Below are 25,367 nucleotides of genomic sequence, written 5' to 3'. Positions count from 1 at the left end.
GATCAAAGTGTATTGTAGTGGCTAAGATCTGACGTCACTAAGTCCCAACTCCATCGTAAATCTTTATTGGGTGATAAAATGACAGCACAGTTGCAGCAGCTGGTAGCAACAGGTGGCACAGCTGGTAGAGCCGCTACCTCGCAGCGCCAGAGACCCCAGTTCGATCCCGACCTCGGGTGCTGTCCATGTGGAGTTCGTATGTTCTCCCTGTGATCGCATGGGTGTCCTCCGGGTGCTCCGGTTTCCTCCACACTTCCCAATGTATCAGTGACTCTGGCATGTAACGAGTCAAAATATAAATCTGGTTCAATAGCATTCTGGCAAAGTGAAAACAAAGCAGGTCTTCAAATCTGACTGAGCTGATCTGAAAGTCACCCATAGTTTCCCAGGGTGGAAAATCAAAGACTGGAGGAGGGCTTAGCTTTAAGGGGAGCAGTTTAAAGGAGATAAACTTTAATAAAGGGGTAAATGGGGACTTAGGCGAGAGCACCAGTAATGGTGAATCGGTGCAGAGCAGCAGTAACGGGAAATGGAGTCACTGGTGTGAAAGAGAGAGATGGTGAGAGAATGGTGTGTGTGAGTGATAGATGGTGTCACTGTGAGAGAGAGAGATGGTGAGTCAGCGAGAGAGAGAGATGGAGTGCGTGAGAGAAACAGTGTCCCAGTGAGAAGGAGAGAGATGGAATGTGCTGGAGCTATACGAGCGTGTCAGTGAGAGAGAGGAGTGGTGCTGTGGGGCAATAGGTCTACCAGCTGCGCTAGTGGAATCTAAACAAATATTCACATGTGAGGAATGTTACACTTTCCCCACATTGAAATGAACCAGTACTGCACCTAATGTGTCCCACCTGGGCGTCATTTGCGCGTCACGCAGGTGGCGCGTGAGGATTTTGATAATCCCAAAACCCTGGGGCACCGCGCGCTGCTGCGCGTCACTGCATACGCCACCACGCGCGCAATGCATGCGTCATGCGTCGTAATGCTTAAATGATGTTGTGTAAATGACACGCAAATGACACCCAAGTGGGACAGGCCCTTAAGCCATTGACGCATCCATGCACCAACCAATGCACTGTCTGGGTTGGTGCAAGAGATGCAACAAGGAGCAACAAACATGAGCGTCTTCATATTTTTCTCAGAGGATCCCCGAAGCCTTCTGCACCCTGCAGGTAAAGCTGTCTGAACACACGAGAAGACAGCTTAATCTGTGTTGAAGGCCTGTACTGTAGATCTGGCATGAACTATTTAATAAATGCAGCAGTACGGGTGCTTTAGAGAGCTGTTAAAGAATTGCGAGTATTTGGGAGCTATTAACTATTGCAATATTACAGAGTTGCATTGCACAGAAATAAGCCCTTTGGCTCAACTTAACCAACCTATCAACAACGAGAGAGCAGCCCTGAGCTACCATCTCCTCTCTGGAGACCCTCGGACTATTTTTAATCAGCCTTTCCTAGACTTTATCTTGCTCCAAACGTTATTCCCTTCATCCTGTAGCTGAACCTGGATGGCTCAATGGTAACCGTGTATACTTTTTCCGCTGACTGGTTAGCGCGCAACAAAAGCCGGTGGTAGACTTGACAATACACTAAACTAAATCCATCCATGCTGACCACTTTACCTATCGATGCTAATCCTATTTGCCAGTATTAGGCCTACATCCTCCACACCTTTCCCATCCAAATCCCAGTCCATGTTGTCTTTGGACACTACATTTGTCTCAGCCTCCACCACTTCTTCTGGCAGCTCTTATCAAGTATTCTTTGTCAATTTTCTATGTCGACAGACCTGAGGTTTCCTGGAGGTGAAGATGAGTCCTGCCCCACGGAACTCCATTAACTCCGCAAATTATAGTCAGTGCAGCACAGGAACCCTGCATATCCATGTGCCGATCAAAATGCATTCCAGACACCCACCACTCTACCTAAAATCCTCTAAAATGGCATTATCCTGCCTGCCTCTACCACCACCCCAGGAATAGCATGTTCCACGCACCCACCACCCTCTGTATAAAAGAGTGCGGGTCAGAACATGGCCAAAGGGCAGGGGGGGGGGGGGGCAGCTAGAATCACAGAGGGGGAGCAGTGAGCAAGGGTCTTTGAGGAGATTTCGCAAGGGACCAGTAAAATGCGAATTGCCGCAGATTTGTAAGGAGTGGATGGGAAAGTGGGATTTGAAGAGACTGCAGGTGTTTGAGTCTTCAGCAAAAACCACAAAGTGCTAGAGTAACACAACAGGTCAGGCAGCAAGGAATGGACCAACAACGTTTAAAGTCAGATTGAAGTCTAAAGAAGGGTCCTGACCCAAAATGGCATCAGTCCATTCCATCCACTGATGCTGCCTGACTCACTTAGTTCCTTCAGCACTTTGTGTTTTGTTTCAGTATTGTTTCTTAACTGTAATAGTGACTTATACATGACACATGTCTGTAAAGTAGTTACAAATACGATTAACAAAAGACTATTGTTAAATATTCTCCTGCATGGACTTGCCTGCTGCAACTTGACTAATAATGATTAGTCAACTAAATTAAGTCAAAATGGCAGATAATTTTATGCATGAACATCTCAGTGTAGCCACCAGATGGTGATCTGCATTTATATATTTTTGATCGATTTAAAGATAAAGCATGGAACAGTGCCCTTCGGCCCACCATGATCGTGCCGACTACCAATCTCCCGTTCACAATAGTTCTATGTTATCCCACTTCCTCATCCACTCCCTACACACAAGGGGGCAATTTACAGAGGGCCAATTGACCTACAAACCCGCACGTCTTTGGGATGTAGAAGCAAACCGGAGCACCCAGAGGAAACCCACGCGTTCACAGGGAGAACGTGCAAACTCCACACACAGACAGCACCCGAGGTCAAGATTGAACCCAGGTCTCTGGCGCTGTGAGGCAGCAGCTTTACTAGTTGTGCCGCCCTTAAATGATTTGTACCTTGGAAGGAAACCTTCAGATGGTGGATTCCAGGTACCTACCAGCTTATCCTGATATCTGCTTCAGATTGGCGGTTTGAGGTCAGGACCCTTCTTCAGACTGTTGATGTTGTGCGTCAGGATCCTTCTTCAGACTGGTTATGTTTCCGGTTGGGATTCAGATTAACGGCATTTTGGGCTGGGACCCTTGCTTGGACTAATGATGTTTCAGGGCGAGCATCCTTCTTCGGGCTGGTGACCTTTGGGGATTGAACCCTTCTTCAGACCAGCAATGTTTCGGTTCTGGACCCTTAAATCCCTGTCCCACGGTACGAGTTTATTCCAAGAGCTCTCCCGAGTTTGCCCTGATTCGAACTTGGAGATTTACGGCAATGGCCACTCGTCGGTACTCGGGGCTCTCGTGGACATTTTTCATCATGTTGAAAAATCTTCCCGAGTCTTCCCGAGCTTACCTGCCATTAGCGAGTCTTCCCGAGTACCTGCCGTTAGCGCTAAGAGACGTCCCCGAGCTCTGACGTGCCTGCTATGTTCATTCTCCGTGCTTACCACGAGTTTGATTTTTTTTAAACTCGGGAGAGCTCTTGGAATGAACTCGCACCGTGGGACTATTACAACTGACCGCTTCTCGCCTTCTCCACTGCAATGAGTAAACATTGCTGCACTGGGGAGGTGTGTCGGTGAACCTGAAGGAGCGGCAGGATGTGTGAGAGACACCGGAGGCTCACCCCACCACTAACATGTCTGAATGTGCCTGCACTAGAGCAGACTGCTCCAACGCTACCCTCTCAACACTTGACACCGTGTCAGATACACAGATTAATTTACAACCAGAGGAATTTAACCAGAATGATTTACAACCCACTCAATCCCCTCAGTGGCACAGTGGTAGAGTTGCTGCCTTACAAAGCCAAGATCTGTGTTCGATCCTGACTACGGGTCCTGTCTGTACAGAGTTTACACATTCCTCCTCGTGACCTGTGTGGGGTTTTTTTCCAGGTGCTCCCGTTTCCCCCCCACACTGCAAAGATGTATAGGTTAGTAGGTTAATTAGCTTGGGTTAATTAGCTTAAATTGTAAATTGTCCCTAGTGTGTGTGTAGGATAGTGTTAATGTTCGGGGATCGCTGGTTGGTGCGGAGTCGGTGGGCCGAAGGGCCTGTTTCCACCTCTCTAAACTAAAGTAAACTAAATTAAATTGTATCCACCTATCACACACTAGGGTTTACTCCACCTCCTTCTCTTTTCCAGTCTTCTCCCCTATACTACAATCAGTTTGAAGAAGGGTCCCAACCCAAAACGTCGCCTATCCATGTTCTCCAGAGATGCTGCCTGACCTGCTGCTCCAGCACGTTCTGTCGTTTTTGTAAACCGGCATCTGCAGATGCTGATCAGACAAGATATGGGAGGGAGCAAATTAGTTTGGCTCAAAGATCGACACAAAATGCTGGAGTAACTCAGCGGGTCAGAGTAATAATAAGATGTACCTGTACCTTTACAATGGAGATGAGCCAGAGGCTGGTGAATCTGTGGAATTAATTGCCGCAGATGGCTTTGGAGGCCAAGTCATTGGGTATTTTTAAAGCGGAGAATGCCAGGTTCATGATTAATAAGGGTGTCAAAGGTTACGGGGGAAAGGCTGGAGAATGGGGTTGAGATGGAAAATTAGATCAGCCATGTTTGAATGGCAGAATGGACTTGATGCTTTTTTGGCCTAATTCTGCTCCTATGACATTTGTCTTATGGAACGGCAATGTCAGGGCCAGTGGTGGATCAGAAGGGGAGAGAGAGAGAGAGAGGATGGGGGAGCATCGGAGGTAAGGATAACCTGTGGAAAATTCAATGATGAGATTCAAGAGTCAAGAGCGTTTTATTGTCATATGTCCAAGACAGTCCTTATGGCATCAACATTGAATTCCCCCAATTTGGCTAGCCTGTGCTGTCTCCTCCTCTCTCCCCCCCCCCTTCCTTCACCCTCTAGCTGTCTCCTCCCACCCTCCCATCCGCCCGCCCTCGGGCTCCTCCTCCTCCCCCCTTTTTCCATCTTTCTTTCCCCACCCCCCATCAGTCTGAAGAAGGGTTTCGGCCCAAAACGTCGCCTATTTCCTTCGCTCCATAGATGCTGCTGCACCCGCTGAGTTTCCCCAGCAATTTTGTGTACCAGTGAAATTCTTACTTGGTTGTGGACTAACCAGGTGGAATATGAAGTGTTGTTCTTCGACTTTGCATTGGGTTTGACTCTGGCAGTGGAGGAGGCCGAGGACAGATAGGTCAGTGTGAGACTGGGAAGGAGGTGAAATGGCATCAACCAAGAGCTCAAGGCGACACTGATATGACGCCGGCAAAAGGTTTTGAACATTTCAAAATCCAGCCGTGACAAACAAAAATGTTGCGACACTTGAAAAAACACTGTGCGTCACCACCGCGTCATACGTCAGCGCACCGCGTATTTTTCAGTGACCTGATACGTCAGTCAATGATGACGGCAGTCGCCGAAAAAATCGCCAAGTGGGACAGGCCCTTTAGTCTGCGCTTGGCAAAGTCAAATCTTAATCACATAAGATAAAATAAAAAGCTAGCTTTATGCAGTTCAATTTCCAAGTTAATCCATCTTGTGTGTGTACTGAATTGAAGGGTATTGTGCAGAGTTGTTACATAATTCCAGTCCGACCTCTAGCATCATTTACCCATGTCCTCCAGAGATGTGCAGAAAGGAACTGCAGATGCTGGTTTAAACCAAAGATTGACACAAAAAAGCTGGAGTAACTCAGTCCGACAGGCAGCGTCTCTAGAGAAAAGGAAAAGGTGATGTTTCGGGTCGAGACATTTCTTCAGACTGAAATGTCACGTATTCCTTTCCTCCAGTGATGTTGCCTGACCCGCTGAATTAGTCCTGCACTTTGTGTTCTGCGCAAACTTCAAGCTTCTGCAGTTCCTTGTGTCCACATAAATTCCCGTCGTTTCTGCTTTGATGCCACCGAGTGTCTACAGAAGTGGTCTATATCAGATGCCACCTCTGTGGAAGGCACCTGGTGGTATTTTCTGTTTGCGTGTCATGTCAGGAGATGGATGTCCACCGGCATCATCTACAACTTTAAAACTTGCTGAGGGTTGCAATCTTCCCACTTAACGACTAAACCAGCCTGTTAATCAGTGCATTTCAGCCCTGCACCAATGACAATCTCTCCACCAAAGCAAGCCTGACATGAAATCAATGTCTTAATCTGTACGGATCACTCTCACCAATTGTACACCCAGAAAGTCTAGCATTTTTGTTGTCTCCTTCACAGAATATGGATATCCCAATACGCTGAGTCTTAAGGCTTTCAGTTTTAACTGTTTCAAGTTGAAATGAATACCTAAAATATCCAGTAGGAAAAAGCCATTCTTTATTCAGCATACCAGTGTGAAATTACAACCCTGCAGAATTTATAGTTTTTTTCGAGATGCTGTACAGCGCGGAAACAGGCCCTTCAGCCCACCAAGTCTGCCCCAACCAACGATTCCCGCACATCAACGCTAATCTACACACACTAGGGACAATAGAGGCCCGGGAACCGTTGGAGCGAGTGGAGGAGGGTCAGGGCTTTTACCGAAATCTGTAACGTTCCACACTCCATAGGGAGGGTTCTGGTGTGAAGCCGCTGATTGGTGGAAGCAGACTAGAGGAAGCAGCTGATTGGGTGCAACCTCAGGTTAGCATTTCTGCTTTCTGGTTAAAGGTACAGTGCTTTAGTAAAGGTACAGTGGGCTAAAGGTACAGTGCTTTAGTAAAGGTACAGTGAGCCAAGGGTACAGTGGGCTAAGGGTACAGTGCTTTAGTAAAGGTACAGTGCTTTTTGTTTATATAATAAAGGTACAGTTTAATGGTCAAGAGGGAGCAGCTGTTGTGAGTCAGATACCTGCTGATTTCTCCCAGCAGTTTCTATTGTATTGTACTTGTATCGGATCCAGGGTAAGGCCGGAGAATGACAGCCAGAGCAGTGTACTGTTCTGTCAGATGTGGGAGGTCATGGTGTCGGATGGCCCTCCAGACGTCCACATCTGCACCAGGTGCATCGAGATGGGGCTCCTAAGGGACCGTATTAGGATCCTGGAGCAGCAGCTCGATGACCTCTGTCTGGTCAGGGAGGTCATAGAGAGGAGTTATAGGGAGGTGGTCACTCCAAAACCACGGGAGAGAGACATGCGGGTCACGCTAAGGAAGGGCAAGGGGCAGAGGCAGGGACGAGTGAGTACTCCAATGTCGGTACACCTTGCAAATAAGTACTCCTGTTTGAGTACGGATGGGGGTGACAGCCTGCCCGGGGGTAGCGACAGCGGACGGGCCTCCAGCACAGAGACCGGCCCTGTTGCTCCGAAAGGAAGGGACAAAAAGAAGAGGGCAATAGTAATTGGGGACTCTATTGTTAGGGGGTCGGATAGGCGATTCTGTGGATGCAGTCGGGAGACCAGGATGGTGGTTTGCCTCCCTGGTGCCAAGGTCTCGGACATGTCTCAACGCGTCCAAGATATCCTGAAATCAGAGGGAGAGGAGCCTGAGGTCGTGGTACATATAGGTACCAATGACATAGGTAAAAAAAGGGAAGAGGTCCTGAAGGGAGGATTTAGGGAGTTGGGAGGAGAGTTAAGGAAAAGGACCAAAAAGGTAACAATCTCAGGATTACTGCCTGTGCCACGCGACAGTGAGAGTAGGAATGGAGCGAGGTGGAGGATAAATGCGTGGCTGAAAGACTGGTGCAGAGGGCAGGGATTCAAGTTTCTGGATCATTGGGACTTCTTTTGGGGAAGGTGGGACCTGTACAGAAAGGATGGGTTGCACTTGAACCCGAGGGGGACCAATATCCTGGCGGGGAAATTTGCAAAGGCTACTGGGGAGACTTTAAACTAGAATGGTTGGGGCGAGGGACTCAAATAGAGAAAGCTAGTAGACAGAATGGGAGGCAGGAAGCAGAAAAGGGAAGCACTCGGACACAAGAGGAGAAAGAAGAAAAAGGAAATAAACAGAGAATGAGAGGCGGGGGGTTTCTTAAATGTGCATATTTTAATGCTAGGAGCATTGTAAGAAAGGTGGATGAGCTTAGAGTCTGGATAGACACCTGGAAGTATGATGTTGTGGCGATCAGTGAAACATGGTTGCAGGAGGGCTGTGATTGGAAACTAAATATTCCAGGATTTCGTAGCTTCAGGTGTGATAGAATTTGAGGGGCAAGAGGTGGAGGTGTTGCATTGCTAGTCAGGGAAGATATTACAGCAGTGCTTTGGCAGGATAGATTGGAGGGCTCATCTAGGGAGGCTATTTGGGTGCAACTGAGAAGTGGGAAAGGTGTAGCAACACTTATAGGGGTGTATTATAGACTGCCAAATGGGGATCGAGAATTGGAAGAGCAAATATGTAAGGAGATAGCAGATATTAGTAGTAAGCACAAGGTAGTGATTGTGGGAGATTTCAACTTTCCACATATAGACTGGGAAACACATTCTGTAAATGGGCTGGATGGTTTGGAGTTTGTAAAATGTGTGCAGGATAGTTTTTTACAGCAATACATAGAGGTACCTACTAGAGGAAGGGCAGTGCTGGGCCTCCTGTTAGGAAATGAGACGGGACAGGTGGCGGAGGTATGCGTTGGGGAGCACTTCGGGTCCAGTGATCACAATACCATTAGTTTCAATATAATTATGGAGAGGGTCAGAACTGGACCTAGGGTTGAGATTTTTGATTGGAGAAAGGCTAACTTTGATGCGATGCGAAATGATTTAAAAGGAGTGAACTGGGACATTTTGTTTTTTGGGAAGGATGTAGAAGAGAAATGGAGGACATTTAAAGAGGACATTTTAAGAGTACAGAATCTTTATGTTCCTGTTCGGTTGAAAGGAAACAGTAAAAATTGGAAAGAGCCCTGGTTTTCAAGGGAAATTGGACATCTTGTTCGGGAAAAAAAGGGAGATCTACAATAATTATAGACAGCATGAAGTAAATGAGGTGCTTGAGGAGTATAAGGAATGTAAAAAGAATCTTAAGAAAGAAATTAGAAAAGCTAAAAGAAGACATGAGGTTGCTTTGGCAAGTAAGGTGAAAGTAAATCCAAAGGGTTTCTACAGCTATATTAATAGCAAAAGGATAACGAGGGATAAAATTGGTCCATTGGAGAGACAGAGTGGACAGCTATCTGCAGAGCCAAAAGAGATGGGGGAGATATTGAACAATTTATTTTCTTCGGTATTCACCAAGGAGAAGGATATTAAATTATGTGAGGTAAGGGAAACTAGTAGAGTAGCTATGGATACTATGAGTTTCAAAGTAAAAGAAGTACTGACACTTTTGAAAAATATAAAAGTGGATAAGTCTCCAGGTCCTGACAGGATATTCCCTAGGACATTGAGGGAAGTTAGTGTAGAAATAGCCGGGGCTATGACAGAAATATTTCAAATGTCATTAGAAACGGGAATAGTCCCCGAGGATTGGCGTACTGCGCATGTTGTTCCATTGTTTAAAAAGGGTTCTAAGAGTAAACCTAGCAATTATAGGCCTGTTAGTTTGACTTCAGTGGTGGGCAAATTAATGGAAAAGATACTTAGAGATAATATATATAAGCATCTGGATAAACAGGGTCTGATTAGGAACAGTCAACATGGATTTGTGCCTGGAAGGTCATGTTTGACTAATCTTCTTGAATTGTTTGAAGAGGTTACTAGGGAAATTGACGAGGGTAAAGCAGTGGATGTTGTCTATATGGACTTTAGTAAGGCCTTTGACAAGGTTCCTCATGGAAGGTTGGTTAAGAAGGTGCAACTGTTGGGTATAAATGCAGGAGTAGCAAGATGGATTCAACAGTGGCTGAATGGGAGACGCCAGAGGGTAATGGTGGATGGCTGTTTGTCGGGTTGGAGGCAGGTGACTAGTGGGGTGCCTCAGGAATCTGTGTTGGGTCCTTTGTTGTTTGTCATGTACATCAATGATCTGGATGAAGGTGTGGTAAATTGGATTAGTAAGTATGCAGATGATACCAAGATAGGGAGTGTTGTGGATAATGAAGAGGATTTCCGAAGTCTACAGAGTGATTTAGGCCATTTGGAAGAATGGGCTGAAAGATGGCAGATGGAGTTTAATGCTGATAAATGTGAGGTGCTACACCTTGGCAGGACAAATCAAAATAGGACGTACATGGTAAATGGTAGGGAATTGAAGAATGCAGTTGAACAGAGGGATCTGGGAATAACCGTGTATAGTTCCTTGAAGGTGGAATCTCATATAGATAGGGTGGTAAAGAAAGCTTTTGGTATGCTAGCCTTTATAAATCAGAGCATTGAGTATAGAAGCTGGGATGTAATGTTAAAATTGTACAAGGCATTGGTGAGACCAAATCTGGAGTATGGTGTACAATTTTGGTCGCCCAATTATAGGAAGGATGTCAAGAAAATAGTACTGAGGAGATTTACTAGAATGTTGCCTGGGTTTCAACAATTAAGTTACAGAGAAAGGTTGAATAAGTTAGGTCTTTATTCTCTGGAGCGCAGAAGGTTAAGGGGGGACTTGAAAGAGGTCTTTAAAATGATGAGAGGGATAGACAGAGTTGATGTGGACAAGCTTTTCCCTTTGAGAATAGGGAAGATTCAAACAAGAGGACATGACTTCAGAATTAAGGGACAGAAGTTTAGGGGTAACATGAGGGGGATCTTCTTTACTCAGAGAGTGGTAGCGGTGTGGAATGAGCTTCCAGTGGAAGTGGTGGAGGCAGGTTCGTTGGTAACATTTAAAAATAAATTGGATAGGCATATGGATGAGAAGGGAATGGAGGGTTATGGTATGAGTGCAGGCAGGTGGGACTAAGGGAAAATAATTGTTCGGCACGGACTTGTAGGGCCGAGATGGCCTGTTTCCGTACTGTAATTGTTATATGTTATATGTTATATGTTAATTTACACTTATACCACACCAATTAATCTACAAACCTACCCGTCTTTGGATTGTGGGGGGAAAACTGAGATCCTGAAGAAAACCCACGCAAACCACAGGGAGAACGTACAAACTCCGTTCAGACAGCAACTGCAATCAAGGTCAAACCCGGGTTTTTGGCGCTGTAAGGCAGCAACATTACCACTGAGCTACCATTTTATAGTTTGCATTCATTTAAGCATAGTGTGTCTTCAAAATCGGCAAACACAGTACTGACCAAGGCTAAGACGAAGGGTGAAATACAAAGCAAGCACAAAAGCTTAAAAGTGCGCACCACCAGATCTGGGAACAGTTTCTTCTCTTCTGTTATCGGACTTTTGAATGGTCCTTCCATAAGCTAGGAGCAGTCTGATTCACCTCTATCCCATTGTGGACATTGGACTTTGTTTCTGCAACTGAAGTGCTACAATACTGAGAGCTATATTCTGCACTCTGTATCTTATGTGATTTGATTGGATTTGTGGGTTGTGCAAAGGAATTTCACAGTGCTGTGCATACATGATAATAAAGAACCATCGAACCATTGAACCACTGAACATTTTTCCCAGAGGGCGGTGAGTGTATGGAACGAGCAGCCAGAGGAGGTAATTAAGGCAGGTACTATGACAATATTTAAAACACATTTGGACAGGTACATGGATCGGAAAGGTGTAGAGGGATATGGGCCAAACGCGGGCAGGGGGCACTAACGTATATTGGCATTGTGGTCGGCATGGTTATGTTGGGCTGAAGGGCCTGTTTCTGTGCTGTCTATGACTATGAATTTTAATAAAGTGCTTGATTAGTTTAACTTGCAGACCATCCACCAATATCTTCGAGAGAGAGAGAGAGATCCTGATATAGGCACTTTTAAAGACATTATGCGATTTGAAGGCAGTTCTTTGTCATGCTTGAGAATTTCCAGATGGGTTTCAACCAAGTGAATGAAAGAGGAAATTAGGAATTTATGGACTGTTATTAGAATTTGGACTCCTTACCACAGAGATTACACTAAAGCAAAGATTATAACATCATTTTCAAATTTGATAGGATAAATATTTTAAAAGGAAGTATTTAAAAAATGATTCAAGAAATCCAGTCGGATGTGAAATCTTGGTAGATAAGCCCACTTGGAGAGCAGGCCTTGAGGCCGGTCAGATAAATATCCTCCATCTATAAATGTAAATTCCTCCTTAGAAATTGAAGATGATATCTCTGTAATCACATGTGGGGATTCAATTCACAAGTCCAATGAATTTAGACTTTAGTCTTTAGAGATACAGCAAGGAAACAGGCCCTTCAGCCCACTGTGTCCATGCCAACCCATGATCACCCTGTACACTAGCACTATCTTACACACTAGGGACAATTTACAATTTTACCGAACATAATTAACCGAAAACCTTGTACATCTTTGGAAGGGAACCGGCACACCCGGAGAAAACCCATGCGGTCGCAGGGGGAACGTACAAACTCCGTACAGAAAGCGCCTGTAGTCAGGATCGAACCTGGGTCTCTGGCGCTGCAAGGCAGCAACTCTACTGCCTTGCCACCCTGCCGCCCCGGGAAAGTGGAATATTTTTTTCAGACAAAAGTTGTAGGACGATTACAAAGTGATGACTTTAATGACTATTCGTGAGGATCCCAATCATGTTTTGTCTAAACGTGGAAGTATTTGCAACAAGGTTAAAAAAACAAAGTCCATATTCCTTTACCTGATGATGATGATGGGTATTGCTAGTGTGTGTTTCTGGTTCAATATAATCAAACTCTTTGCCAGAGGTTGAGAAGATTTATTATATAAAATTATATCATGATGCTGTGGGCCGAAGGACCTGTTCCTGTGCCTTAATGTTCCATGTCCTATGTTCCAAGATGACCACATTCTCAAGGGTGATTGGGAAGTAAACACCATCAGGCAATGGAGGGATATGGATCATGTGCAGGCTTGAGGAGATTAGTTTAACTGACATCATGCTCAGCACAGACATTGTGGGCTGAAGGACCCTATATTCATAAGGTCATAAGTTATCGGAGCAGAATCAGGCCATTTGGCCCATCAAGTCTACTCCGCCATTCAATAATGGCTGATCTATCTCTCCCTCTCAACACCATTCTCCTACCTTCTCCCCACAACCCCTGACACCCGCACTAATCAAGGATCTGTCAATTGTGACAATATAACACTCCGCCTTCAAAATGTCCAATGGCAGCCTCCACAGCCTTCTGTGGCTATGAATTCCACAGATTCACAACCCTCTGACTAAAGAAATTCTTCCTCATCTCCTTTCTAAAGGCACGTCATTTTAGTCTGAGGCTATGGCCTCTGGTCCTGGACTCTCCCACTAGTGGAAACATCCTCTCCACATCCACTCCATCCAGACCCCATGTTCTATTTTATGCTCTGTTTGATTCTCAGGCGGCACATAGAAACATAGAAACATAGAAAGTAGGTGCGAGAGTAGACCACCAGGTCCGTCGAGCCCGCACCGCCATTCGCTCATGGCTGAACACTAAACAGACACACTTACCCACAAACAGTAGACACAAGACACAGAACACAAGACACTACCCTCCCCTTTATACCGCTATCACCCCTCTCCACCCCAAAAACCTCGTGATCTCCTGGGGGAGGCAAAAAACCGGATAAAAACCCAGGTCCAATTCGGGAAAAAAATCCGGGAAATTCCTCTCCGACCCCAATCTAGGCGATCGACACTTGTCCAGGAGATCACTCAGGTCTTACTATACTAACCATACCTAGGTCCATATCCCTGCCCTCTCCCCGTAGCCCCTTATCCCCTTGGCAGCTAAAAAATCCATCTATTTTAGTCTTAAATATATTTAAAGTTTCTGCTTCCACTGCTCCCTGGGGCAGTGAATTCCATAAATTAACCACCCTCTGGGTGAAGAAGTTCTTCCTCATCTCAGTTTTAAAAGAGCCCCCCCTTATTCTGCAACTATGTCCCCTAGTTCTAGTTTCCCCGATCATTGGGAACATCCTCGGTGCATCCACCCGATCAAGGCCCCTCACGATCTTATATGTTTCAATGAGATCGCCTCTCATTCTTCTAAACTCCAAAGAGTAGAGTTCCAACCTACTTAACCTTTCCTCATATGTCAATCCCCTCATTGCAGGAATTAATCTTGTAAACCTTCGCTGCACTGCCTCCAGGGCTAGTACATCCTTTCTTAAGTATGGACCCCAGAACTGTACACAGTATTCCAAATGTGGTCTCACTAATACTGTGTACAGCTGCAGCAAGACCTCCGTGTTTTTATACTCAATCCCCCTAGCAATAAAGGCCAAAACTCCATTGGCCTTCCTGATTGCTTGCTGCACCTGCATACTAACTTTTAGTGATTCATGTACTAATACCCCTAGATCCCTTTGCGTTGCATTACAACGCAGCTCCTCCTCATTTAGAAAATAACTTGCCCTATCATTTTTTTTCCCAAAGTGAATGACTTCACATTTATTAGTATTAAACTTCATCTGCCAAGTTGTTGCCCACTCACCTAGCTTATCTATATCCTTTTGCAGACTCTTCCTATCCTCCTCATCCCCTACTTTTCCTCCCATTTTTGTATCGTCCGCAAATTTTGATATATTACACTTGGTTCCCTCCTCCAAATCATTTATATAAATTGTGAACAACTGGGGTCCCAGCACCGACCCTTGCGGAACCCCGCTAGTTACCGGTTGCCATCCCGAGTATGAACCATTTATCCCCACTCTCTGCTTCCTATTTGTTAGCCAATCCTCTACCCATGCTAATATATTACCCCCAATTCCATAATTTTTTATTTTTAGCAATAGTCTCTTATGTGGCACCTTGTCAAAAGCCTTTTGGAAGTCCAAGTATACCACATCCACCGGTTCCCCTTTATCCACCCGGGTTGTTACTTCCTCAAAGAATTCGAGCAAATTCGTTAAACAGGACTTCCCCTTCACAAAACCATGCTGGTTCTGTCCGATGAAGTCATGTTTATCCAAGTGCCCCGTTAGTGTTTCTTTAATAATTGTCTCTAACATTTTACCCACCACCGATGTTAGACTAACCGGTCTATAGTTACCCGCTTTCTGTTTACTTCCTTTTTTAAATATAGGTGTTACATTGGCCATTTTCCAATCCACTGGGACCGTTCCTGCCTCCAGGGAGTTTTGGAAAATTATCACCAATGCATCCACAATCCCCACCGCTATCTCCCTCAAGACCCTTGGATGTAATCCATCAGGCCCAGGGGATTTATCCTCCTTCAGTCTCATTAATTTCCCTAATACCACCTCCTTGGTGATCTTAATAGTATTTAGCTCCTCCATTCCTACCGCCCCCTGTTTATCCAACGTTGGAATATTTTTTGTGTCTTCTATGGTGAAGACTGATACAAAATACTCGTTTAATGCCTTTGCCATTTCCATGTTCCCCACCAACAACTCTCCAGTCTCACCCTCCAATGGACCAACGTTCACCTTAGCCACCCTTTTTCTTTTTATATAGCTATAAAAACTCTTACTATTAGTTTTTATGTTGTTTGCTAAATTCCTTTCATAGTCTATTTTCCCCGTCTTAATTAATCTCTTAGTTATTTTTTGCTGACCTTTAAATGCTTCCCAATCCTCTACCCTCCCACTATCTCTGGCTACCTTATATGCCCTTGCCTTCAGCCGAATACTATCCTTTATAGTTTTACTGAGCCATGGCTGACTGTTCTTACCCTTACCCCTTTTTTTCTTCATAGGAATAAATTTTTCTTGAAGGTTATACAGTAGACCCTTAAACGTACACCACTGCTCATGTACCGTCTTATTCTTGAGTCTGCTATCCCAGTCAACTTTGATCAGCTCAGTCCTCATACCTTCATAATCCCCCTTATTTAGACTAAGCACCCTAGCCTGAGTTTCAACCTGCTCCCCTTCTATTTGAATATGGAATTCGTTCATATTGTGGTCACTTGTTCCCAACGAGTCCCTAACTATGACATTTTTAATTAATCCTGCTTCATTACACAGGACCAGATCCAAGATTGCCTCCCCCCTTGTCGGTTCTGTGACATACTGTTCTAGGAACCCGTCTCTAATACATTCTATAAACTCTTCCTCTAGTCTACCCTGCCCAGTTTGGTTTGCCCAATTAATATGAAAATTGAAGTCCCCCATGATTACTGCAGTTCCCTTTTTACATGCGTCAACTATTTGCAGATTTATGTTCTGACTAACAGCGTCACAGCTATTTGGAGGTCTATAAATTACACCCACTAGTGTTTTTTTCCCCTTGTTATTCTCTATCTGTACCCAAGCTGTTTCACTATCCTGATCCTTCAACGCAATATCCTTCCTCTCTATTGCCGTTATTCCCTCCCTTATTAAAAGGGCCACCCCTCCTCCCTTTCTTTCCTGTCTATCTTTCCTAATTGTAGAGTACCCCTCTATATTTAACTCCCAGTCCTGATCCCCTTGCAGCCATGTCTCCGTAATGGCCACGATATCATAACTATATATACTTAATTGCACCGTTAATTCATTTATCTTATTACGAATACTCCGTGCATTTAGATAAAGCACTTTCAGATGATTTTTACTACCCTTCCTTTCCGTTTTTGCCCCTTTTACATCTAGAGCTTTATCTTCACCCATTATGTCTCCTGTCACATTTTGACTTTCCGCTTCCCCACTGATACCCTGCTCTATATCCTCTACCCCTGCCGTTATTACCCCCCTTGATACCTCCCCCCCGCTACTTAGTTTAAAGACCTCTCTACTGCCCTAGTTATATGATTTGCCAGGACCCCAGTCCCAGCACCGTTCAGGTGAAGTCCGTCCTTACAGAACAGATCCCCCCTGTCCCAGTACTGGTGCCAGTGGCCCAAGAAACCAAACCCATTATTCCCACACCAGTCTTTGAGCCACGCATTCAGCTTTTTAATTTTACGTACCCTCGCCGATTTGGCCCGTGGCTCAGGTAGCAATCCGGAGATCAGTACCCTCGAGGTTCTGCTTTTTAATTTATTCCCTAACTGCTCAAACTCCTTCAGCAGATCCTCCTTCCTCGTCCTTCCTATGTCATTGGTCCCCACATGGACCACGACCACTGGATCCTCCCCCTCCCACTGCAAATTTCTCTCCAGCATCGCAGAGATATCCTTAACCCTAGCACCGGGTAGGCAACACAGCCTTCGGGACATGTTCTGCTGGCCGCAGAGAACCTTATCTACCCCCCGAATAATACTATCCCCTATCACTACGGCATTTCTTCTAACTCCCCCCTCTTGAATGGCCCCCTGATCCACGGTGCTGCAGCCAGGTTGCTCATCCCTCCCACAGCCCCTGATCCCGTCCTTACATTGAGTAAGAGCCTCGGTCATGCTCGTCAGGGACAAGGGCTGTGGCTCCTGCCGCATCTCCTCCTGGTTCCCCCTACCTGCCTCGCTTATGGCCACACCTTCCTTTCCTTGCTCACTGCCTACTGAATTAGTTAAACTGGTCGGTGTGACCATCCCCTGGCACAAAACATCCAGGTAATACTCCCCCTCCCTGATGTACCGCAGCGTATGAAGTTGGGTCTCCAGCTCATCAATGCGGAGCTGGAGTTCCTCTAGCCTCAAACACTTACTGCAGCTGTAGGGATCTTCTACATCAATGGTGTCGACAAATTCCCACATCTCGCAGTATTGGCACATCTCCTGACTGCCCATCTTATATAAATAATTAACTGGTCCTATTTAAGAATCCCTTACTGTATTGATACACCCCTTATTTATATAATCCTACCTCCTATAAATGGGAAAGTACTCACCCCAGCCGTAAATTACCTACTGGTTTGGCTGTCTAGTGGTAATTCCGTCCGCTCTTCCTGTCTGGTCCACTGCTCCCTTGCAGTGCGTGGCAAACCTCTTTGCCTCTGTTTTATATCTACAGTGCGTGGCAAACCTCTTTGCCAACCTCTTTGCCTCTGTTTTATATCTACAGTGCGTGGCAAACCTCTTTGCCAACCTCTTTGCCTCTGTTTTATATCTACAGTGCGTGGCAAACCTCTTTGCCTCTGTTAGTCTCTGTTAGTCTCTCGAGCCGCGGCTCCGTCCGTCCTCCCTCGGCGACAGCACCTCTACTTGTTTTCCTGCAGACAGGCCAGGAGAAGCCAAAGATCAGCAGCACAAACAGCACCTGCCTGAAAGCACGTGGCTAAACAGCTCACATAATTTGAATTTTGGGTCTGAGCTATTTTTAAGCCAGACTAATGTAGTGGGGTGGGGGATGGGGGGTGGGGGAGTACTTTTGCCTGGAGGAAGTTACCAGGTACAGAACTACGCCGGCACTGGGTTAAATGCCAACTTACATAAAGATTGTTTTTTTATAAACCACTTGAGACATTAAAGCACCAGCTCCTGCTTACATCGTGGCCTGATGCTAAGTAAATATGGCATTTGGAATAACAAGAATATCTGGTGTAGAATGACAAATTAGTGCTTTTGTCCGATTCACTGGGGAACCAATCGGCGGTCCCATTAGAGTGGGGTGCGTAACCAGGGAGAAATTCTGAACACTCCCCACAAAGGGGCAGAAACACTTGCGGGCCTAATGGGTGAATATCAAACTAATTTACAATCTACATCCGTTCTGTTCCATTCCACAAGGGACATTTTTCATCTGGCAGAAAGGTTTATAGAGATGCCTTATCTGCCCCTTGAGTGATAATATTCACTGCACTTTATTAACGATATTTTTTCTGAGTGTATTTTGCTTGGTCAATGAAACCACTTGCGGATTAATCTGATCATTTTTAAAAACGATGCGTATAAAGTGAAATCTAATTTAAAAAGTTGATCAGGACATCAATTAACGAGACAACAAGATATTCAACCAGACATCACCTGCAGTGGGTTCATGAATTAGTCTAAATTTTTAGAAGCGAAATTCTAAACAAAATGTTTTAATTAATTGAAGATTGATTTTTTTTTGCAGTGTCTAATTAGATGTTATGTTTTTCTACTTTCAGACTTCACTGCTATCTTCGCAATTGCCGAAGCCACAAGGTAAAAACATGGTTTATTGAATGTGTGAACTGCCATCTAAAAAAGCGGCAGAGTTGCTGCCTCACAGAGACCCGGGTTCGATCCTGGCTACGGGTGCCGTCTGTGAGGCATTTGTACGTTCTCCCTGAGACCGCGTGGGTTTCCTCCGGGTGCTCTGGTTTCCCCACCACAGCCTAAAGATGTGCAGGATTATAGATTAATTAGCTTTTGTAAATTGTCCCCAGTGTGCAGGATAGAACTGGTGCATGGGATATCGTTGGTCGGTGCAGACTCGGTGGGCCAAGGGCCTTTTTCCACACTCTATCTCTCAACTAAACGAAACTAAACTAGGATGTACAGTCTATTTGATCTTTAATGTATCACTCATTCAGCTTGACAGTTCTCAGTGTAGTTGTGATTAGAATGTCACCTTTGGTACTCTGCATGTTTAACAGATATCCTCTAGAAGAAAAACACACCTTGCAGGGATGGCATGGTGGCGCAGCTAGTAGAGCTGTAGCCTCACAGTGCCAGAGACCCAGGTTTGATCCTGACCTTGGGTGCTGTCTGCGTGGAGTTTGCACGTTCTCCCTGTGTCCGCGTGGGTTTCCACCGGGTGCTCTGGTTTCCTCCCATATCCAAAAGATGCGGGTTTGTAGGTTAACTGGCCTTCTGAAAATGGCCCCGACTGTATAGGGAGTAGATGAGATAATGGGAAAACATTGAATTAGTGTGATCGATGGTCGCTGTGGACTCAGTGGGCCCAAGGGTCAGTTTCCATGCTCTATCTAAACACTAAACCATAAACTATAATCGGCATTAAAAGCAGAGCAAAGAGAAAAATTAGCAGCTGTAAACTACATCTCACTTACCTGAGTAGGTCTCTGTTGGGCTTTTAGTTTTTCACGGGATATTTTTATTTTATTCGAAATTAAAATTCATTTTTAATTCTATTCAAAAATTTTCAGAATAAAAAATAGATACAAATCAAAATCTGTGCAAAAAAACTTAATTAATCCTCAATACGTTAACTAGTGTCATGCATAGTGTGTTCACACTTATTTTTGATCAAAAGACAAAGTGCTGGAGTAATTCTTACATCAGAAAGCATCTCTGGAGAGCATGGATAGGTATCATTTGTGGTGGAGACATCTTCAAACTTATGACAGTAGGGTGGGATAAAGGGAATAAAATGAATAACGTTTAATGCAAGATAAAGTCTAGTAAAGTCCGATCATAGACAGTACAAGAGTCTACATTGAGGTAGATAGTAGCTCAGGACTGATCTCGAGTTGTTGGTAGGATGGTTCAGTTGCCTGATAACAGCTGGAAAGAACTGTCCCTGAATCTGGAGGTGTGTGCTTTCACACTTTTATACATTTTGCCTGATGGGAGAGGGGAGAAGTGGGAGCCAGGGTGCGCCTCATCCTTGATTATGCTGCTGGCCTTGCCGAGGCAGCGTGAAGTTTAGATGGAGTCAATGGAAGGGAGGTTGGTTTGTGTGATGGTCTGGGCTGCGTCCACAATTCTCTGCAATTCCTTGCAGTCTTGGTTGGAGCTGTTCCAAAACCACAGCTCAGGTTGCACCAAGGCCAGCGATGACAGGACAAATGTGTAAGATAAGGAAATACGAGGAGAGAATTGTGGAACCAGATGAAGAAATATAGTTGGAGGGGGAGGGAGAAAGGGAGAAATATGTGCAAGTCCAGTTGAGGCACAGGGAAGAGAGGAGGAAAAGGGGTTTGTTTGTAAGTTAGTTACCTAAAATTGGAGAATACAATGTTCATACTGTTGGGTTGTAAACTACTGGTGCTGTTTGGGTGTGGCCTTACTCTGGCAATGGAGGAGGCCCAAGAATTTTTTTTTGTAAACCAGCATATGTATTTCTTTGTATCTCCTTTAAACAAAGCACTCTTACCATTCATGTGGCCCCATAAGGTGATATCCCTTCCCTTGCTTGTGGGTGCCCCTCAATGTCCAACAGCAGAAAGACCCTAGACTGTGGTCCTGCCCCACAGAGCCTTGGCGTTGGCTGCACCGAGCTTCAATGCGTCCCTCAGCACGTACTCCTGTAGTTTGGAGCTGGCCAGTCGGCAACATTCCCTGACGCATTCCTCACCCATCTGCCAATCGAACCTCCCCTCCTCACCTGTATCCACCTATCACTTGCCAGACTTAGCACAGCCCCAACCTCTCTTTTCCAGCTTTCTCCCCCTGCTACAATCTGTCTGAAGAAGGGTCCAGACACAAAACGCCACCTGTCCATGTTCTCCACAAAAGCTGTCTGACCAGTTGAGCTTAGGCAACGCTGCTATTTTCGGAGATATAGTAAATTACATTTTCTCCTTTCCTTTCTCTGACTTCACACTATTTCTAAGTAAATTAGAAGCTTGTTCCAGGTTCTTCAAGGACATGTCTAGGTTTGGCAGCAAGGTTATACAGTCAATTTGATCTTTAATACATCATTCATTCAACTTGACACTTCTTACTATAGTTATAATTAGAAAATCTCCTTTGGTATTCTGCATGTTTAACCTACAAATATCCTAAACAAGATAAACAAAAATTGCAGGGATGGCTGGTAGAGCCGCTGCCTCGCGGCGCCAGAGACCCGGGTTCGATCCAGACCTCGGGTGTTGTCTACGTAGTGTTTGCACGGTCTCCGTGACTGTGTGGGTTTCCTCCAGGTGCTCCGGTTTCCTACCACATCCCAAAGAGTTGAGTTTAGTTTAGTTTAGAGATACCACCGAGTCCGCGCTGGCCAGCGATCCCCGCACACTAATGCTGGTCCTACACACACTAGGGACAATTTACAATTATACCAAGCCAATTAACCTACATAGCTGTACGCCTTTGGAGCATGGGAGGAAAACGGAGATCCCAGAGAAAACCCACGCAGATCATGGGGAGAACGTACAATCTCCGTACAGAAAAGCACCCGTAGTCAGGATCGAACCTGGGTCTGGCGCTGTAAGGCAGAAAATCAACCGCCGCACCACCGTGCATGATTGATAGTCAGCGTAGACGGTCTGTTTTCATGCTGCATCTTCAAACTCTAAACCATTAAAAGCAGAGTAAACAGTAAAATCAGCAGCTGGAAATGGCGGAGAGGAATTAATCCTTAATGTGAATTCGATACCAAGCATTAACCTGTCAATATCTCTTGTTGGATGTCTGCAAACTTGCTGTTTCCTTGCAGAGATTTCTGATGAGGGTCAATGTTGGGTGGGGTGATTACCTGCATTGGTTCATTTTCTTGCTGTTTCTCCTGAAGATAGTTTGTTCACGTTGAGAAGAAAAGTCCACAATGACAACTTAATACTGTTTTTACCCAGCATGTAAAACACGTCGTAGTCTCATATCAATCAAACTGCTGATAACGTGCCAGGCTGCAATGTGTGCAAGTGGTTCCAAGATTATTTTCATTCCATAAAACCATTGCAGCAACAAAACTGAACATTTGCATAGTACATAGACACTACATACAGCACAGAACCAGATCTTTCAGCCCACAATGTCTGTGCCGAACATAATGCCAGCTTAAACTAATTTCCCCAGCCTGCACGTGAGCCATATCCCTCCATTCCCTACGTAGTCACGTGTCTATCTAAAAGCCTCTTCAATGCCACTTTAACACCCCTTCCCATTCCTCACACATCCAAAAAACATGCATGTTTGTAGGTTAATTGGCCCCGAGTGTGGAGTGAGTGGATGTTCAACTAGGATAGCATTGAGCTAGAGCGAATGGGTGATCGATGGTTAGCGTGGGCTCAGTGGGCCGAAGGGCCTGTTTCCATGCTGTATCTCTCAATTAACCGATCAATCGAGTTGATTGACCCGAGCTGCAATTACTGATAATGGTGCCATTGGTGCCATGGAATCTGTATCAATGGTTCAAAAAATGGATTATGTTTTCACAATTTGGACAATAAATGTGAGCTTCATTGTAAAAGGCCTAAATTGTTTTAACAAGTTTGTACGTCTTGTACAAATTCCAATGATGCACAGGTTTGTAGGCTAATTGGCTTGGTATCAATGTAAGAGTGTCCCTAGTGTGTGTAGGATAGTGTTAATGTGTGGGGATCGCTGGTCGGTGTGGACTTGGTGGGTCGAAGGTCCTGTTTCCCTGCTCTATCTCTTAACTAAACTTAACTAAAGTTAAATAAAAAATGTCAGCATTTGGATATGGTAATAACAAAACATATCTGGTTTTGAGATTTTTGAACCACTTTGTGTTCCATGCAAGATTATTGCATCTGCTGTTCCATCTATCTTTTCACAACAGCCATAATGCTTATATTCATCCAAATATTAATTCACTGGGGTGACACTGTGGCGCAGCGGTAGAGTTGCTGCCTTACAGAGCCAGAGACCCAGGTTTGATCCTGACTACGGGTGCTTATCTGCTCGTAGTTTGTACGTTCTCCCCGTGACTGTGTGGGTTTTCCCCGGTTGCTCCAGTTTCTTCCCACACTCCAAAGACATACTGGTTTGTAGGTTAATTGGCTTTGGTAAAAATCGTAAACTATTCCTATTGTAGAGGATAGTGCTAGTGTACAGGTGATCATTGGGCGAGGGTGTCTGATGTTGTGAGACCCTATACACCCGATGACCCCCGATCACATCACTGATGATGCTTCCCAGCGTATCTAGAAGGTGTATATTTTTCACACTGAAGTCTGGCTCAGCCAATGGCACCTAGGAATAGACTGGGTGACAACCAAGAATAGTTTGGTGACTACTGGAGAGACAGTTGACGGCACGGAGAGACGGCACCCAGGAAAGGCTGGGTTAGCACCCCAGTCTGTGTATTTCGTGAGAAAAACACCCAACAAAGCTACGGAAAGGCCTAATGAACCACCGTGGCCTAAAAATCCATCAGGCGGGAATGAAATGCTCGGAGAAGGAGAAAGAGGCCTTGAACCTGGAGAGTTGCAGGAGGAGCCTGGCCAGGACTCACCCCACATTGCCCAGTCCCTCCATGCACGAGAGTCTCCCAACCCGTGCAGAGTCGCTATTAAGAGGGCTGATCCGTGGGCGGTTGCAGCTGGGACGCAAGTCAGGGCCTGATCAACCCCGGCTGGGTCGCCTGGGCGAGGGTGTCTGATGTTGTGAGACCCGAAACTCCCGATGACCCCAGATCACATCAATGAGGATGCGTCCCAGCGCATCGAGAAGATGTATATTTTTCACATTGGTCGGCGCAGACTCGGTGGGCCGCAGGGCCTGTTTCCGCACTGTATCTCTAAACTACACTAAACTAAAACTAATTCATTCAGACAGTCCATTCTCTAAAGCCAACCACTGTTACATTTCAGACAGCATGAAGCTGACAGCCCTTATTAATTATAATTTATGTTACTGAATTAGTAAACCAGCGGTCTGATCCAACGTTCCAAGAGGAATTGGATTCACTACCCACCATGGCAGTTGTGCAGAGACAGAATGAACAGCAGATGCTACAGTCGTGCATGGAACACAAAGTGCTGGAGTAACTCAGTAGATTAGGCAGCATCCATAACTTTTTCACGCAAAGGGTGGCGGTCGTATGGAACGAGCTGCCAGAGGAGGTAGTTGAAGCAGAGTCTATCGCAATGTTTAATAAAGATTTAGTGAGGTACATGATGGGACAGGTTTAGAGGGATAGGGAGGTGGAACAAGTGTAGATGGGACATATTGGCCAGTGTAGGCAAGTTGGCCCAAAGGACCTGTTTCAACACTGTATGACTCTCATCATCATCATCAGCGGTCACTCGAAACGAGCATGACTGTCTTCTCATGGAGGACGCCTGTGCGTGACTTTATTTAACGTGGGGAGACTGGTGCACAGACAGCTACCACACGGTCCTTGACAAATCTTGGTCAGAATCCAGTGGCATGGAGTCCAAGACAACCAGAGACCCTTTTCTGCTGCCTTCATCCGCCTTCCCAGCCGTTGTGACGCTCCACTAAGGTCAGCCATCACTCCATCCTGTTCCACCGTTGAGGTCTTGGTTGGATTGCTCTTTGTCAGAGACCTCCCCCTCGACCTTACCACCACGGGTGGCCCTACCAAGAGCACAGCTCCAGACGGCATCGCTCTCAGGATCTCAGGACCACACAAGCTTCTCCACCACAACAAGGTGACAATCCACGGAGAAGTGTATGAGTCTATTTCTGGAGAACATGGATACGTGACACTTCGGGTCAGGATCCTCCTGTAAGGGTGAGAACATGGTCAAATTGCAGGAGAGCAGCCGGAATCACAGAGGGGGAGCAGTGAGAGAGGGTCTCACAGAACTCCCATCGGAGGGAGGAGGAGGACTTCTTCAAAGTACGGGTGCTGTCTGTACGGAGTATGTACGTTCTCCCCGTGATCTGCATGGGTTTCTCCGAGATCTTCAGTTTCCTCCCATACTCCAATGACGTACAGTGTTGTAGGTTAATTGGCTTGGTATAAAATGTTTTTAAAAATTGTCCCTAATGTGTGTTGGATAGGG

General features: G+C 45.5%; 1 protein-coding gene and 1 long non-coding RNA gene across 3 annotated transcripts in view; one reads left to right on the top strand and one right to left on the bottom strand.

Annotated features, from left to right (window-relative positions):
- Window positions 1–25,367, top strand: part of pik3c2g (phosphatidylinositol-4-phosphate 3-kinase catalytic subunit type 2 gamma) — a 178,380-nt gene that overhangs the window by 41,176 nt on the left and 111,837 nt on the right. For both annotated transcript variants that reach the window (XM_033039517.1, XM_033039516.1), the window contains exon 11: window positions 18,873–18,909. In XM_033039517.1, coding sequence (XP_032895408.1) covers window positions 18,873–18,909 — 37 coding nt within the window. The remainder of the gene's footprint in view (window positions 1–18,872; window positions 18,910–25,367) is intronic.
- On the bottom strand, window positions 50–16,782 carry LOC116985100. Its single transcript, XR_004415205.1, has 4 exons — window positions 16,772–16,782; window positions 15,785–15,795; window positions 12,999–13,001; window positions 50–273 (listed from the first exon to the last, which is right to left on the bottom strand). It is a non-coding gene; the product is annotated as an uncharacterized LOC116985100 (long non-coding RNA).

The sequence above is a fragment of the Amblyraja radiata genome, chromosome 21 (genome assembly GCF_010909765.2).
Source record: "Amblyraja radiata isolate CabotCenter1 chromosome 21, sAmbRad1.1.pri, whole genome shotgun sequence".
Lineage (NCBI taxonomy): Eukaryota > Metazoa > Chordata > Chondrichthyes > Rajiformes > Rajidae > Amblyraja > Amblyraja radiata.
The sequence above is the reverse complement of the archived record's forward strand: the minus strand, read 5'-3'. Positions and strand labels throughout refer to the sequence as shown.